This window comes from Gadus chalcogrammus, chromosome 3 (assembly GCF_026213295.1).
Source record: "Gadus chalcogrammus isolate NIFS_2021 chromosome 3, NIFS_Gcha_1.0, whole genome shotgun sequence".
NCBI lineage: Eukaryota > Metazoa > Chordata > Actinopteri > Gadiformes > Gadidae > Gadus > Gadus chalcogrammus.
The window spans coordinates 106,414-124,051 of record NC_079414.1 but is presented as its reverse complement, the minus strand read 5'-3'; the positions used below and the strand labels follow the sequence as shown (position 1 = coordinate 124,051).

General features: G+C 50.8%; 1 protein-coding gene across 2 annotated transcripts; it reads right to left on the bottom strand.

Annotated features, from left to right (window-relative positions):
- Nucleotides 1-89: 89 nt before the first annotated feature.
- LOC130378867 (centrosomal protein of 95 kDa-like) lies at nucleotides 90-17,596 on the bottom strand. 2 transcript variants are annotated; one of them, XM_056585476.1, is made up of 9 exons: nucleotides 15,712-17,596; nucleotides 15,554-15,635; nucleotides 15,269-15,456; nucleotides 15,038-15,118; nucleotides 14,606-14,759; nucleotides 14,260-14,468; nucleotides 13,462-13,536; nucleotides 12,778-12,930; nucleotides 90-558 (listed from the first exon to the last, which is right to left on the bottom strand). In XM_056585476.1, the coding sequence occupies exons 1-9, from the start codon at nucleotides 15,751-15,753 to the stop codon at nucleotides 490-492; spliced, it is 1,053 nt and encodes a 350-aa protein (XP_056441451.1). In that variant the 5' UTR covers nucleotides 15,754-17,596; the 3' UTR covers nucleotides 90-489. The 2 variants fall into 2 exon arrangements, with proteins under 2 accessions (XP_056441451.1, XP_056441456.1); XM_056585481.1 differs by having other exon boundaries at nucleotides 14,296-14,468.
- Nucleotides 17,597-17,638: the final 42 nt, after the last annotated feature.

Genomic DNA, 17,638 nt, shown 5'->3' with positions numbered 1-17,638 from the left:
ACACACACACACACACACACACACACACACACACACACACACACACACACACACACACACACACACACACACACACACACCCCCCTTACTTTGACCATGGGATGGACGAGGAAGTGGAAATGCCAAATTGCAACTGTTTACCATCATTCAAACCACTAAACAAATCGACACACTTCAATCTTCAATCATATCCAAACGGAATTTCAGTTTTCAGAATAACAGTTTTGGCCACGTCCACACGAAGCCGATTTCATGGCGAAACCGCAAAGGTCTTGTACGGTTCGGCCTTCTGTCCACACGAAGCCGGCGAATCCGCTGACCGAAACCGTAAACTTCTGAAACCACCCTCGGAGGTGGTTTCAAATCTACCCGGTTTCGTTTTGGATTCGTGTGGACGCCTGAAACCTACTGAAACCGTAAACCATGACGTCATCGCCCCACCCCTCGACCCTCTAGCCAATGACTGTTCAGCCAGCGGAGTCTCAGAACTCACAGCAGCATGTCCTTCAAACTGGCCTTTTGCAACGCAAGCCCCTCTGAGAAAACCTCCCGCAGCATCTATACACACACACACACACACACACACACACACCTTACTTTGACCATGGGATGGACGAGGAAGTGGAAATGCCTTCCTATTTTAAGGTTAATTTCCACTTCCTGACCCATAAAACAGGAAGTTGGAAAGACCATTAAAAGGTGAAGTGTGTAGAATTGAGTGGTAATGGACTTAGCAGAAATGGAATATAATATTCATAAAAAAAATAATTAAAAAGAATAGTCTACACGGGGCACATCCTGTTTGTAAAGGAGCCCAGAGTGAACAAACCGCTCTAGAGAAGGATTTTTGTGCTCAGAGGCCAACGATGATGCTTTCTAGTGCGTGATCGAGTAAGCGGGTTATAATGTTTAATATAATAATAATAATAATACATTTAATTTAGAGGCGCCTTTCAAAACACCCAAGGTCACCTTACAGAGCATATAGTCATCATACATTTTTTAAAAAACAAGACATTGTGGAAAAAATAAATAAATAAATAAACATAAGCAATAAGAAATAAATAAAACAAAAACAAGACAAAACAAAACAAAAAAACAAACAAAACAGTGATCAGTTAGACGTTGTGTGCGAGTTTGAACAGGTGAGTTTTGAGTTGTGACTTGAAGGTTGTAATGGTGTCTGACTGTTTTATGTGTGGGGGGAGGGAGTTCCAGAGCCTGGGTGCTGAACAGCTGAATGACCGGGCACCCATTGAAGTGAGTCGTGATGTGGGGATACATAGTAGTCCAGCAGAGGTTGAGCGGAGGGAGCGGGAGGGAGTGTATTCTTGGAGGAGGTCGCAGAGATAACTGGGGGCTAGGTTGTGGAGAGCTTTGTAGGTGAGGAGTAGGGTTTTGTATTGGATGCGGTAGTGTACTGGGAGCCAGTGAAGTTGAATGAGGACAGGGGTGATGTGGTCAGATGATTTGGTGCGGGTGATGATCCGGGCGGCTGAGTTCTGAATGATCTGCAGTCTGTTGATGAGTTTGGTGGGGAGTCCGGTGAGGAGGGCGTTGCAGTAGTCTATGCGTGATGTGACAAATGAGTGAACTAGGATTTCAGTGCTGGATTGGGTCAGTGATGGGCGGAGTCTGGCGATGTTGCGGAGGTGGAAGAATGCAGTCCGGGTGATGTTGTGAATATGGGGTGCGAATGAGAGGGTGTTGTCCAGGATGACGCCGAGGCTCTTGACTTTGGAGGAAAAGGGTACTGGGAATCCATCGATAATTATGAGTGGAGCTGGGGTGTGTTGTGATTTAGTGAGGGTGGATTTGGATCCGATGAGCAGGGCCTCGGTCTTGTTTCCATTGAGTTTCAGGAAGTTCCTGCTCAACCAGCTCCGGATCTCTTCCAGGCACGTGATGAGGGAAGTGGGGGGGATGGCAGCGGTGGGTTTGGTGGAGATGTAGACCTGTGTGTCGTCAGCGTAGCAGTGAAAATGAACCCCATGGTGACGGAGGAGTGTGCCCAGCGGGAGGAGGTAAGTGGTGAAGAGGAGTGGACCCAAGACTGACCCCTGGGGGACACCCAGTGAGACACCTGAACACCCAGACTTGTGGTTGCTTAGTTGAACAAATTGTTGACGGCCGGTGAGGTAGGATGTAAACCAGGAGAGTGCAGCACCAGTGATCCCAATACCAGCTAGGCGGTCCAGGAGCAGAGGGTGGGAGATGGTGTCGAATGCTGCGCTGAGATCGAGGAGGATGAGAATGGTGAGTAATCCAGAGTCGGCTGCAAGGAGGAGGTCGTTGGTGATTTTGACTAGGGCTGTTTCAGTGCTGTGTTTTGGACGGAAGCCAGATTGGAACGGTTCGTGGAGATTGTTAGTGTCGAGGTGGGACTGTAGTTGTGCGGCAACCACCCTTTCAAGTGTTTTGGAGATGAAAGGGAGATTGGAGATGGGCCGGTAATGGTTAAGGTCAGTTGGGTCAGCACCAGGTTTTTTCAGGATGGGAGTGATGGCAGCCAGCTTGAGAGTGGGGGGTACAGTACCAGTAGTGAGGGAGGAGTTAATTATGTTGGTGATCATGGGGGAGATGGACGGAAGACATGCTTTGACAAGGGAGGTGGGAAGAGGATCGAGCTGACAGGTGGTGGTTTTGGCTTTGCGGATGAGTTCTGAAACGGTCTGTTCTGTTACTAGGGTGAAGTCAGAGAGGGAGCTGATGAGAGTATTATGTAATATGTAATATGAAGTGTTCAGGCCCATGTGACTATGACCAATACCGGACTGATATAACTCGATGTCGCTGAAGTTATACTGTCAGACTCTTCTTTCAGACTTGCAATCATTTTATTGACATGGGCAGTTGTGCATTGAACAATTGTATTATTATTATGTGAATGCTGGATGCAGCGCTCGCCTAATGTTCTTCATAAGTTTTATTCTTTCCTTCTTTATTATTCTCTACAATCTTTAGAAATTCAACTTCCTCAATTTTTGACCTAGATATTTTAATATCTTCAGAATAACTTGGAATCACGCGCTTCTTTTCAATTGTTTATATTTTATACTTTTTAAGACATTCTACTTTTAAAATACTATCTTTTTTTTAACATGAGTCAATGGGAGGTCCTCTGGTACTTCAGCTATTTAAGACGTAACTAAATACATTTTCAGCCATTTATCTTCGTTCAAACTATTTGACAAATCTACACACTTCTATCTTCAAGAATATCTAAACGGAATTTCGATATCATTTAAACTTTCTTCAGAATCACAGTTTTAGTGCCAAACCGGCATATTCTACAATTGGTCCAATTGAAGCCGTCTGCCCATTCTGACACTTAAATTACTTAAGAAATCGTAACTTGGTCAAATTTCAACTGTTTACCATCATTCAAACCACTAAACAAATCGACACACTTCAATCTTCAATCATATCCAAACGGAATTTCAGTTTTCAGAATAACAGTTTTGGCCACGTCCACACGAAGCCGATTTCATGGCGAAACCGCAAAGGTCTTGTACGGTTCGGCCTTCCGTCCACACGAAGCCGGCGAATCCGCTGACCGAAACCGTAAACTTCTGAAACCACCCTCGGAGGTGGTTTCAAATCTACTCGGTTTCGTTTTGGATTCGTGTGGACGCCTGAAACCTACTGAAACCGTAAACCATGACGTCATCGCCCCACCCCTCGACCCTCTAGCCAATGACTGTTAAGCCCGCGGAGTCTCAGAACTCACAACAACAAAGATTTCTGTAGCAGAAGCAGCGCCCCTTATGGGCCTGGAATGTGTACTACAGCGTTTCTACAGATCTACCCGGTTTCGCTTGACTCCGTCTTTACGAGATACTCCGAAACCGGATATATCGAAACCGTAACGGTTTCGCCTGTTTCGGCTTCGTGTGGACGGGGCCTTAGTTTCATACCGGCCTCGTTTTCAACGGGCTGAAGCCTTTACTGTCCCGCTCGACGATGCCCTCTCTCTCCTTGTGAGCTCGGAGTCAGACGACTCCGACCGCGACGAGGAGGGGGCGTCTCCCCCGGCTTCCCCTCTCCGAACGGAGAGGCCCGGGGCAGCAGCATTGCCCGTCTCTGCCGCCACCTCACTTCCAGTGGTTGGAGCTTTGGTGGCAGAGCTACCGGGCATTATCGCCAGGGCAGCCGCAAACCTTGGCCTTGCGGTGCCCATGCCTCAGGGCCCCCAATGCCCGGACCAGCTCCGTGGCATCTGGGGGCTCGAGGCCGCGACACGCCCCGCCCGTCTCGACCCGATCTGGCCGATGTTTCCCGCCATCAGCCTGTACTTCAGCGGAGCCCGTGAGGCTCGGTGCCCCGGTGAAAACATTTATCCAGGTCACGAAGACGGAGGGTCTGACAGACCGGGGTTACAGGGCGGTACCGCCGCTGGATCACGCTCTGTGTGCTGTCTTTGGAGTGAAGCCGGGGCTCAGCGACCGCTACCCCCACTCCCAAAGACCAGCTGACGGCCAAGCTTACAGACAGAGCGCATCGGTGTATGATGCAGCAAGAGGCTGTTATGAATAACATCGCCCTGCTGGCGCATAAAATCTCCACCATGGCGGTTGACCCTCATCGTCTGGCCGAACAGGCAGTCGACGCGGTGAAAACCGCCGGTGTCATCCTCTGCCTCTGCTCCACTGGCGCGGTGGCAGCGGTCCGGACGGCGGCATGGCAGCACCTCATACAGAGGAACCTGTGGCTGCAGCAGACCCCGGGCATCCCTGAGCCGATGAGGCGGCAGTTACTGGAGTGCCCCATCAGCCCGGACGTGCTGTTCGGGCCCTGTCTGTCATCTATGGTGGATGACATGCAGGCCGCTTCCAAGGAGGCAGAGAAATTCCGGAGACACGTCTCCCGCCCTCCGCCTCCACCCGGGCGGCAGCGCTCCGCTCCAAGCGCCCGTCGCCGCCATAGGCCCCCGGCAGTCACTGTCGCGGCGCCGCCGGCAGCTCCTCCTCCTGGCCCCAAGGCTTAACAGCCCCGCACGCCTCCATCGCAGGCTGCGGCGAGCGGCAAGCGAAGGCCCAGGGCAGCGGGCTCATGGGGCTCTGTCCTAGCCCACAAGCGCCGGCGAAGGCAATTACGGGGCGAGGGAGAAGCGTGTGACAGCGAGAAACACCTTACTAAAGACGGCTGTTTTTTCCCCACACAGTTAACGCCGGAGCCTACCGGCCCGACCATAACTGTTTCTCACGCATCTCCCACCACATATAGGCAGGCCGTCAATAAACCTTGTATTATTGATCGAGCCAGCCCTTCATTACCTTTACGAAGGCAGCCTCACCCGGCTTACCAGCCCCGCCCACCTCCATCGCAGGCGGCAGCGAGCGGCCAGCAAGAGCCTTGGACAGCGGGCTCATGGGGCGATGTCCCGCCCCACAAGCGCCGACTATTACGGGGCAAGGAAGGAGCGTGTGACAGGGGGGAACACCTCTTTACTTAAGACGGCTGTTTTCTCCCCACACAGTTAACGCCGGAGCCTGCCGGCCCGGCCATAACTGTTTCACACGCATCTCCCACCACATATAGGCAGGCCGTCAATAAACCTTGTATTATTGATCGAGCCAGACCTTCATTACCTTTAGAAAGGCAGCCTCGCCCGGCTTACCAGCCCCGCCCGCCTCCATCGCAGGCTGCGGCGAGAGGCCGGCAAAGGCCTCGGGCAGCGGGCTCATGGAGCGATGTCCCGCCCCACGAGCGCCGGCTATTACGGGGCGAGGGAGAAACGTGTGACAGCGAGAAACACCTCTTTACTAAAGACGGCTGTTTTCTCCCCACTCCCCACACGCCGGAGCCTACCGGCCCAGCCATAGCTGTTTCACACGCATCCCCCCCCACACATAGGCAGGCCGTCAATAAACTTCGTATTATTGATCGAGCCAGCCCTACATTACTTTCCCCTCACCACGTCATGCCTGGCATAACAAGTGGCGAGACGGCCGCTAAAACGAGCTCTCTGTCTACGAATGACACACAGCTCGTTCACAGTGTCAGCAGTCTGCTGCCCAGTCACAGTGTTATTCCTCCTCGCGTCCCAATGCTCAGGAGAGAGGAAGCTACACTCTTGGCACAAGCTGAGCAGGCAGGGCATGCCTCTGCTAATGACACACACACCCAGCCCTTTCGGGCAGAGCCCCCCATGGGCTGCGGGGAGGACTCCTCCCCTTGCAGCGGCGGCAGGGGCTCAAGCGTGGCTCGTTTTCCATGACAGCCACATCAAAACAAGAGGCTGCACAGCCGCTTTCAAAGCATTACTCAGATTGGCTGAACGCATGCACCCTGGCCAAATGGATGGACAGGCTGATCAGCAAGGGTCACACCCTGCAGTTCACCTCCGTTCCGCCGCGATTCAACGGCATTGTGGAAACAACGCTGTCATCCAAGGATCAACAGCTGTCACTTTTGGCGTAGCTCCAGCAGCTTCTAGCGAAAAAAGTGATTTCCACGCCCCCGAAGGGAGAGGAAATGCAGGGATTCTATTCCCGTTATTTCCTGGTACCCAAGAAAACAGGAGGGCTGAGACCGATTCTCGATCTAGCCCTATTCAACAAATGCATCGCGGAGAGGCCGTTTACATGTTAACAATCAGACGAGTGTTACAGTGTGTAAAGCCGGGCGACGGGTTCACCTCAATAGATTTGAAGGACGCCTACTTCCACGTCACAGTGATCCCCAAACACAGGAAATTCCTGCGTTTCTCGTTCCAAGGGTCACACTTCCAGTACAACCGTCTCCCGTTCGGCTATTCTCTAGCCCCACAAACGTTTTCCAAGTGCCTGGAGACGGCTCTCCGGCCGCTTCACGCAACAGGAATGAGAGTACTGTTCTACTTGGACGATCCGCTTTTGATGGCTCGCTCCAAGGAGGAAGCAGCTATTCAAACAAAAAAGCTGGTGATTCACCTGTCGAATTTAGGCTTTGCCATAAATTGGAAGAAGAGCTCCCCCCTCCCCTCACAGAGTGTGATGTATTTGGGGGTAGAGCTGGATTCAGCTGTAATGAGAGCACGGCTCTCACAGCAGAGGATGCAGACGCTGTGGTCTCTCCTCTGCCGCTGTTCACCGGGCAGCGTCGTGACAGCCCTCTCTGTCATGAGGCTGCTGGGCATGATGTCAGCCGCTCACACGGTGGTGCCGCTGGGGCTGCTTCACATGAGGCGGCTGAAGAGATGGTTTTCTCGCCTGCGCATCGACCCGGTGCGCCAACGGCGGCGCAAAGTGACCATTCCCCTATCAGTGGGCCCCGATTTGACCCACTGGTGCGATCCCCGAACTCTCGCGAGAGGGGTGCCGTCAGGCAGAGCAACGTCACACATCTCGGTGTTCACAGATGCTTCTCTGTCGGGCTGGGGAGGAACATGCGAGTTTCACGTGGTGGGCGGCGTTTGCCCCCCCCCCGTGACCATGCATATTACAAACGCATTGGAGCTCCTCACTGTGTTGAAAGTGGTCCAACACTTTGCCCCATTGTTGACGAATCAACACGCAATGATTCGCACGGACAACAAGGCGACAGCAGCATACATAAATCGCCAAGGGGGCGTGCGCTCGGCACAGCTGCTGAGCATAGCGAGACAGCTGCTATGCTGGGCGCACACGCACTTGCTCTCCATCAGAGCAGTGTACATCCCCGGTGTGCTGAACAGAGGGGCCGACATGATGTCGAGGGGTGTTCCCAACCAGGAGATTGGACTCTGCACCACGATCTGATCAATCAGATATGGAGCGAGTTTGGGAAGGCGGAGGTCGACCTATTCGCCACGCGGGAGAACACACAGTGCGAGCTGTGGTTCTCCCTCAGCGCGAAGGACAATCCCCCACTCGGGGTGGATGCGTTCGCTCACAGACCATGGCCGAACACACTCCTGTACGCTTTCCCGCCCGTCCCCCTGATTCCCCAAGTCTTGGACCGAGTCCAAGAGGAGCGGCTGTGTATGATTCTCATAGCACCGCAACGCACGAGTGCACCGTGGTTTCCCTGCCTCCAGCGTCTGCTCTCGGGGCCACCGAAGGAACTCCCTTGGCGGCGGGACGCTCTCTCACAGGCAGGGGGAGCAATCATAGATTACCCAGAGATCGGCCAGCGCTTGTGGGCCTGGCCGCTGAACGCGAGCGCCTAGAGGGTCTCGGCTTCGCCCAGGAGGTCGTACGGACCATCCAGGGTGCCAGACTGACTCCAGTCTGACTCCACCAGAGCGTTTTACTCGGCTAAATGGGCGGCTTTCCAGAAATGGTGCACGGAGAGGGGTTGTGATCCCATCTCCTGCCCTTTGCCGCGTGTGCTCTCTTTCCTCCAGATGCTGGTGGAAAGAGGGCCATATTACGCCCGAACCCGGCTTTTACACCTAAGAGTATTACTAGCTCGTTCAGATCGAGAGTAATAACACTCAATGGTTTTTCTCTCCCTCCTCATCAATCTGAGGAGGCAACAGCCCATCCTCTTGTGCCCTGTACGCGCGCTTGCCTGTTATGTGAAGCGCACGGAGGCTCTGCGCAAATCTCAACAGTTATTTGTGCATTACAGAGAACATTCCCAGGGCCTCCCCCTGACGAAACAACGGCTGTCGCATTGGCTGTGTGATGCTATGGCTAGGCTTATGTGTCAGCGAGGGCAGAGCCCCCTGTTTATTGGGAGCAGAACGTCCGCCGGCGCCCGACTATATCTGTGAAATGCGGACGTCGTTGAGGCACGCCGCACGCGGACGTAATTGAGGCCCACGCTGTTGGTGGGCGGGGATTACACATTTTTCAGTGCTACGGCTCACGCCTAGGGATAACCCAATAGCGATAGCCTTAAAAGGCTGCGCCTATACTCATAGAATCTAGAGTTACAATACGTAACTATCGTTCATCAGTGTGGCCAGATTGGTATTTTTTCGCGCTGGATTGGGCTACTTTTTTTTTACGCGTCTTAGAGTACCATATTAAGCGCTATATAAATTTCAATTATTATTATTATTATTATTATTATTATTATTATTACTTTTGGAGGACGTTCAGGCAGGGTTGCCAGATTGGACCGTTTTTCCCCTTCTATTGGGCTTTTTTTAAAAACACACCGGCTCGCTATTCTCTTAAACACACACACACACACACACACACACACACTTGACCTTATACATTTCTGGATTTTTAGCAATGCTTTGCACTTTTCATTCAGCTGACACTTTATTTGTTTCCAACCAACTTAACTTTTTCTTAAATGGTGTGCAGCTTTACAATGTTTACTCCATTTAGACCTTTGAACTTTGTTCAAATCCCTTCACTTGATTTAAACCATTTAGCGTTTCTTTATGTCTTAATCTATGTGGCTTTATTAAAAAATATTTTCAACTTCACTTTGTACAAGAGCACTCACCGCATTTTCTGCAGGAAATGCATTTTATAGTTCTTTATGTTTTAGTTAAATTACCTGTAAGTTATGAACCTAAAAAACGAAATGGAATTATTCAATTCACTAATCTGAAGGAACGTCATCACTCATCACCAACAATAACCTCGTAAATTAGGTCATCAATTCATTGCATTGTAAGCACCTTGTATTGCAAATTTGTATTTATAAGTTTGATTTGATTATGAAGTCAACTGCCACCGAAGAAAGAGAGGGGTTTCATTCTGCCCGAAACCACTAGATCAGGGGTCTCAAATTCAACATACCTGGGGGCCGCCGGAGGTAGAGTCTGGTTCAGGCTGGGCCGCATCAAATATTCCACAGAAAAAAGGAGCACAACTGACCCAATCTAAGTTAATGATCGGGCAATCACGTTGGCTATGTAATCGCTGACAACAGGGGACATTTCATAGTGGTTGGTGGAAACCGGGCCATTTTAGCTTCCTTTGGCTTTTGTCGGGGCTCAGGACACGCAACTCAAAATTGGGACTGTCCCGGCCAAATCTGGACATCAAGTTACCAGAGTTTCCGTTGTCCGGTAATTACCGGTCATTGAGGAGGAGGAGGACCGAAAATTCTAAATGTCTCCGGTCAGAATGACCAATTGAAATAATTCTCTCGGCACAATTTGAATTGTGTTTAAATATGCTACTGTGGTCATTTGTTTAGCCAATTCATTTAAAACAATGAGGGTTTTGATTGACCCGATATTTCCCACCACTATCCTCGAACCGGGTTGGGCCAGGCCTTTGATCGAGCGTTTCATTTTTTTGAATCATTGCTTTATTGACCTAATCTGAATTCAATGCCATAAACCGAAATATTATAGGCCTTGATTACACGGGTCTTCTCAATGCCGTGGAACGCTCCGTTCACTTGCATGGGTAGTAAGTAGTCCGGTAACTTGTCAACCCCAGCGTCTTCGGTTACTAAGCGACGTCAACGTCTTTGGCAGACTATTTCACTGCTGATCAACACTACGAATGCTGGTAACAAAAAAAAATTAAAAAGACACACCATGTGAAGTTATTTTTTCGTTTTGGCAAGTAGCCGTGGTGTAAGCGGGATAATGTATAGAACGTCGCCGGTCATTATCGAAAATAAGCCCCTTCAGGGCAAAGCAAGACACCTCCGCTGCGTGTCGGTGTCCGGTTCGCCCTGTCGGGGCTTATTTTCCCGATAATGACCGGCGTTCTATACATTATTCCTTACATATATGTTTAGCAGAGTAGGCCTAAGTAACAAATGTGTACAAAGTTACACATAGTTACTTAAAAATTACATGTGTAAAAAAATGTCGGGTTGAAATCGGGCTCGGTCTCATAATTACAGTTAATGTGTCGGGGCGGGCCGGGCTCGGACAGAACGTGCATGGGATCGGGCCGGGTCGAGCTTGATTTTCTTGGCCGGATCTAAAAACGTTCAAATGAAACCTTCCAGGCCACATGACAGGCACCAATTTTTTCTAGCGGAAACACTGCTGGTTACCCTCTAACAAGTGGTAAAAAAGTATGGCAGGCCACTCAGCAAAAATGTGCGTTTGACAACAACGTGCGGGCCGCACGAACACTAAACTTTGGTGAAGCAGGGAACCACAAAATATCATCCTGCGGCCCTCAATTGGCCCCCGGGCCGCGAGTTTCAGACCCCTGCACTAGATGCTACTCCATTCTAAACACTGGAGCTTTAAATTACTCTTCAAAACTAAAGAGCTGTAGAATGTTGGTGTATTTTAGTGTCTCTCTGTGTTCACATTTCTAGTCTAGGAACAGGCCAGTGCCTCTCACACTGATACAAGGTGTTATTACCAACATCTGCCATTTGTTATGTCCCAACAAGGATGAACCGACCTGGTCCTCTGGGACATAGCCAGGGCCATATACCTTATCAAGGCTGAGAGTGCTTCTGTTTACGTGTTATTCATGTTTCTCTTATTGTATAATACTCGCCCAAACCTTTTGGTTTGGAGAGAAGAGGGTTCGACAGCCAAGGAACACGTCTCAAAACTGCTCCTCAACCGCGTCCACTATTGATTATTATACCTAAGTCTGTATCTCGCTTTATTACATCCTGGAATAAACCATCTATTCAACCCTCTGATCCAACCTGTCAAGTTGCTTTGATTTCGACTTCGAGAATTACTACTACGACGGAAAATACACAACGCAGAGTCTATACGAACAGTTTAGAAATAAGCTGAAATCTAACAGAGCCGTACATGAAAGAAGATTCAAATTGACATCCACTTTGAATCTGGAGGTCACCTGTTCTTGCTGGGAACAAGGGGACCTCTTAAACACCTGCTGGGAACAGGGGAGCTTTAGCCAACCTGCTGGGAACAGGGGACCTCTAAGGGTGCACTCACACTAGGCCATCTGGCCGTTTTCACACATAACCGTGCTCAACTGGCCCCATTGTTCTCTGGCCTGCATTCACACTAGGCCAGCTGGCCGTGGCCGTTGGCCGTCGCAACTGTGCCCTGGCCACGGTAGGCTCTTGTACATACGTCATCACGTCGTAGCACGTCATCACCAAGCGTCCGCTGCATGGACCATAATATAGTCTGCCGCCAGTCAGAGTTTTAACAACAATGGACAACAACACGGAGAACTCAGTTCGCACTTTGTTGAGTCTGTTGCTAATTTCCTCGTCGCCTTTATTATGACCATGGTCGTCGCATGGACTATACATCATCCAGCTCAGGTTGCGTAGCCGTGCGTGTGCGCATGTCGGCTCATTAGCATCTGTACCGTGGCGGCCCCTACCGTAGCAGCACACCTCTCCCAAGTGGCCAAGTTGGCCTGGCCAGACCGGCCACACTCACACTGGCAGATTTGAGCACGGCTAGGTGTGAAAACGGCCACAGCCACGGCCAGATGGCCTAGTGCACCCTAAAACACCTGGTGAGTACAGGGGAACTTTAGCCAAACTGCTGGGAACAAGGGACCTCTAAAACATTGGAGGTTTAGACCACCTGCCGGGAACATGGGAGCTCTAGACCACCTGCTGGGAACATGGGAGCTCTAGACCACCTGCTGGGAACATGGGACCTCTAGACCACCTGCTGTGAACAGGGGGTCCTTTAGACCACCTGCTGGGAACAGGGAACTGGGAAATTTGACCTCTCGACCACAGGTGACCTCTAGACCACAGGGGACCTTAAGACCAACTGATGGGAACAAGGGGACCTTTAGACCACCTGCTGGGAACAGCGGATCTTTAGACGACCTTTAAACTACCTGCTAGGAACAAGGGGACCTCAAGAACACCTGCTGGGAACAAGTGGACCTCTAGACCACCTGCTGGGAACAAGGGGACCTTTAGACCACAGGGGACCTCTATGGGCACCTGCTGGAAAAAGGGCCTTCAGCTCACCTTCTCCTCCTTGGAGCGTGCGCGGGTCAGATGTGCGCGGAGCTGCACGTGGAAGCTGCTGTGGTAATTCCTGGCGCGGGCCACCTGCTGCCTCTGCTCCCTGAGCCGGTTCTGGGCGGCCTTCTGCTGCTGGATCCTCTCCTTGAAGTCCCGCTGGAGGGCAAACACTTTACATCACACAACTGATGACCCCTTGAACTGGATTAGATACTAAATATAAGCAATAACCTGCCAAATCAAACCAGTTAAAGCATTCAACTTGTGTCCAATTTGTCTGTATTGTAAATCAACAAATTATACCTTTCACTATAACCCGAGTTCCATTCTGATTAATTGATTTGACCAAAAATATGCCGGGAACATGGGAGGGGGTGCAGCTGGGCCTCCCTCTCACATTGTCCTGGAGATGAGCACGCTCTCTGTGGGAGGTCCCTTAAAATGGCCTCCCTGTACGCCGACCAAAAATATTTTGTTATTTTCAGCCCATGGTTGCTGTGTTTGTGGCAAGAAAGTATCGCTGTGTTCAAGAAGCATCAACGCTTTTACTGAATGTTACGTTCAGCAGGGCTATGGTAGGGCTCAGGACCCGGCAGGGATCAGGACTTCTACTTCCAACACCTGCTATTGCCGCCACTGGTGCACGCAGATAGTGCCTGTGTGCGTGAGTGAGTGAGTGCGCCTCACCAGTCTCTTGTGGTGCTCTCTCTCTTTGCGGATGATCTCCACCAGGAGGTCCCGTCTGCGCTTGGCCTCCTCCACCTGCAGACTCACCAGTTAGTGACATTGAACATGAACTGGTCTTTGAAACATCGCACCAGGGTTACAATTTGAGCTTTATGGGGGTCTCTAAAAACCACGTTAGGGGCAGAGATAATAGACGTCTGTGATCAAATATAAGTTTAAAACGCCAACCGCTATCGAGAGGAGGGATCAATATTTATATAATATATAAAATCGACCATTCAGCCCAAGGATGTATAATGATTTTATTGACGTGAAAAAAAAAAGATTGATTGTTAATCGATTTCAATGCCTCTGCGTTCATAGCCTCTATGGTCTTGCCTGACCAACAGTCTAAGTTCAGGACACCCCAACAGTCAAGTGTTGGTATCCCCTCATGGCCCCCCTAGCTTAAAGGTCCCCCTAGCTTCACGGCCCCCTAGCTTTACGGTTCAGGGTCAGTGAGGAGGTAGTCTCGCCAAGCCAGACCAAACTACAGCAAGTAGAATGTTCTGGAACCACGCTATTTAGAGCCGTCTATCCGGGGGGAAACTGGGCTGGCCTGTTTTTATTTCTTTAAACCAATCAAAATCGTCTAGGGCGGGGCTAACCCTCGGAAGCAGCAGCGGTGTCCATGAGGGGGAGCACAATACGGGAAAGCCAGCAACAGGAAGGGGAGGAGTAGCGGTGGAATCCGACGCTGGCGCTATAGACGCTGTCCATTTCCGCTCAGCCGACTATTGAGGAGGTGAATGAGCTCACTGGCAAGCAGCACTGGCGGTGGTGGTGGGGTCCCACCTGGCTGCCCTGTTTGCGTGACTGGCTGTGGGCGATGCGGGCAGGCAGGTGGTGGAGCTGCTCTACCTGGCCCATCTGCTGCTCCCACATGCGAGCCAAACCGTGAGGAGAGTGCTGGAGGAGAGGGAGTTCTTTCAGGAGCACACGGAGCAGGTCGTTCTGCTTCACCTTCACTGGAAGGGGAGAGTGAAAGACAGACAGAGAGGAAGACAGACACAGACAGACCGACCGACAGACAGACAAACAGGCAATATATTGAGGTTGGATCCTGTTCCCAGGTCCAGGAATAACCAAGACGACCTGCTCTTACTTTGGGGGGCTCTCCTGGGATGGTCCTGCTGTTGCCGGGCGGCGCCAGGTCTGGAGGGGAGGGGGCGCAGCTGGGCCTCCCTCTCACATTGTCCTGGAGATGAGCACGCTCTCTGTGGGAGGTCCCTTAAAATGGCATCCCTGTACGCCCGCTCCTACAACCACACAACAATTTGTTAAGTGGCGAGAGATTATGATTTTAGTTTATTTTTAATGCCTGACATATCAAGGTCAATTCCTGTGACGGTGACCAGTATATTGTGCTAGAGTGTCTTCACACCCCCTCTGTTGAAAGGACAGAACTGTAGAAGCCCAATGCTAAACCACTCAGAAGAAGAGATCACACATAGAGGTTGGAATATCGGATCACAACATTAGCAGAATGAAATCCTCAGTAGTGAGGGGGGTCTCCTGCACCGGGGGGGCAACTTACGGCCTCCTGAGCACGGAACCGCTCCTGGGCCAGCCTTTCTTCCTCTCTGGCCTCACAGCGCCTCAGCTGCTCCTCATAGGCCTACACACACACACACACACACACACACACACACACACACACGCACACCTCTGTGACCATGGGGTCAACCCCTCGGTGTGAGGATGGGTTGTGTTGGTTCATCTTGGGGTCTGAAATCTCCTCAGGGACCCCTGAGGATGATGAGGGTACCTGAGAGGCTCCTCTTCCTCCCTCCCGGCCGGGGATCCTCCTGGAGGGAGGGGCAGACTTCAGGTTGGTCTGCAGCAGACGCCCAGGTCCCCTGGCTCCCCTGGTGGGGCCCTCCGGCCGCGGCGGTACCTGGGTAGGGGGCGGGGAGCGGAGGGGAAGGGCTTGTGTGGCCTGAGGGCAGGGCGTTACTGGAATACAACAACAAGTTGAGGTTAGCGAGAGTTTTAGTCTTAATGGAGAGCGACTCCTTTAACGTACTTTGTGTGTGTGTTTGCGCGGACACACCGGTTTGTCTGCAGCCCCCTTGGTGATGCTTTCCCTCTTCAGTCATTAAGTCTCCGCTCTCCCCCAGCACACGCTGCAGCATCTGCAGGATCCAATTCTCGTTTACTCAGACTGTGACCCACACCCACACCCACAGCCACCCACACACCCAAACCCACCTGGTCAAGGTCCTGAAGGCGTCTGGAAAGTTTTTCCGACATACAGTGGAGCTCCTTCTCCGCTGCCTTATTCTTCCTGTGTGTCGACAGCTCGTCGTTGTCGTTGTCCTCCTCCAGAAACACGGGGCTGCTCAGACACGAGACCAGATTGATTGGAGCGTTGACCTCCTTAAGCCGTGTTCCTCATACAGCCATCTGACCATAAGGACTCAGAGCCAGAGATGGAAGAGAGGCGGAAAGGTGGGGTTGATCCACATAATCCTAATCGCCATCCTGTTTCCATTTGTTGTTGTTTTGAAAGTGAGTAAACACCTTTACCCGAACTACTTCGGACCGAAATCGGTACATGAACGGACAAGCGAAATCGGATATGAATACCTAGATAACTCGATCATAGTCCGGTTTCTACCTGCATTTAAACCCGTGTCGGATATCGCGTTCTGCACATGCTCGAGATCTTGCGGCCGGGGGACGTGAGCCAGAAGTAGAAGGAGACGGTAGTCGTGTTGTTGTCGCCATAGACATAAACAATTCTTACTTCTTCATAAATATGTTTTTTTAATGTTTTTTATTTAATTTAATGTTTATGGTTGTCACCGTCGGACAACGAAAAACTGAGCATTATTTAAAATGGCGACGCAAAATGGCGACGAAGATGGAGGAAGCCGTTGTCATGCCATTACGGCCTAAAAAGTGAAAACCCATATCATCGTCAACATGCATTCAGTACACACTGCGCTTTGATTTCACCCAAGGCTGAATTAAAAATACATGTTTTCCTAAACGTTGGTCATCAACAAGGTTGTAAAGTAGTAACTTCGGGCACATCTCTCAACAATGACTGCGTCGGGTTGTCCAATGCTCTGGTACTTCCACAACAATGACTCGTAGTGGGGGTTATCTCGGCCATGGTGGAGAAGGAATTGGGGCAAAGGAATTTTGGCTTTGACTCTGAAGTCAAGATTGAAACGCTACATGGAGGAGAAAGGGATTGTTGCCGTGTGCGGGACAGCTGTCAGTTCACTTCAGGTCCATGGGGGCGTTGGACCGTGCCTGCCTTGCGCTGAGTTGTTGACGGGGGGGGGGGGCAACCAGGCAGCTGCACCGGTTGCACCGTCGATATTTACGCCATTGATTAATAATATTTTGACCATTAAATAAATGCCTTAAATAAATGCCGAATCTGTATCTCTCATAAAGAATATCGTCAGACAATGCCAAGGGATCGGTTCTGTCCCGAAAAACCCTCTGTCTCCGGAGAGACGCCTGTACGATAAGTGCGCCAAGGTCCATGGGAACACCAACAAACTCTGGAGCCCTGCGAAAACATCTTTCTCGAATGCTGCCCGTGTTTTTTGTTGCTGGGACGTAGAGGTCAACCGTAAGTGGCTCTATAACCACTTGTTGAAAGGGCTACAGCGCCACCCAGGTGGCTACAGCGCCACCTAGGGTAGCGGAATCAGCCATGCTCCGGCCATTATCCGATCTCTTTAAGGCCATGTACGTACGGATAATTGACAAGGTCCGTTTGAGTATCAAAATCGGTATGAGGCTTGATCCGATCTAGCTGTCCTATGTCAACGCACGGACTGTAATGGACAGCTGGCAGAGAGCCAACACAGACCCACAGACACCAGACACCCCCCACACACTGGGGGTCACTTCGGCTGTTTTTAGCCGATTCTATCAAAACGCTATAAACTTGGAACAATGGGGGCAGTGGTTATGGTAAAAACTAAATCGCTATTTTAAAACACTCAAAAGGCTAAAAGTAGCCCGACACTTCTTTGGTCGTATAAAAAGGGTCTTAGCATATAAAAAAAGGCTTTGAGAACTTGTCGGGAAAGTGTCGGGCTACTTCTAGCCTTTTAAGTGGTTTAAAATAGCGATTTCGTTTTTACCATAACCACTGCCCCCTTAGTTCCAA

Excerpts from the sequence above, each read along its gene's own strand:
- LOC130378867 (XM_056585476.1), bottom strand. The coding sequence starts at position 15,753 with ATGTCGGAAAAACTTTCCAGACGCCTTCAGGACCTTGACCAG. Across the intron at positions 14,469-14,605 it reads TCCCAGGAGAGCCCCCCAAA|TGAAGGTGAAGCAGAACGAC; the intron begins GTAAGAGCAGGT and ends CTCCCCTTCCAG. Across the intron at positions 12,931-13,461 it reads GAGAGCACCACAAGAGACTG|CGGGACTTCAAGGAGAGGAT; the intron begins GTGAGGCGCACT and ends TTTGCCCTCCAG.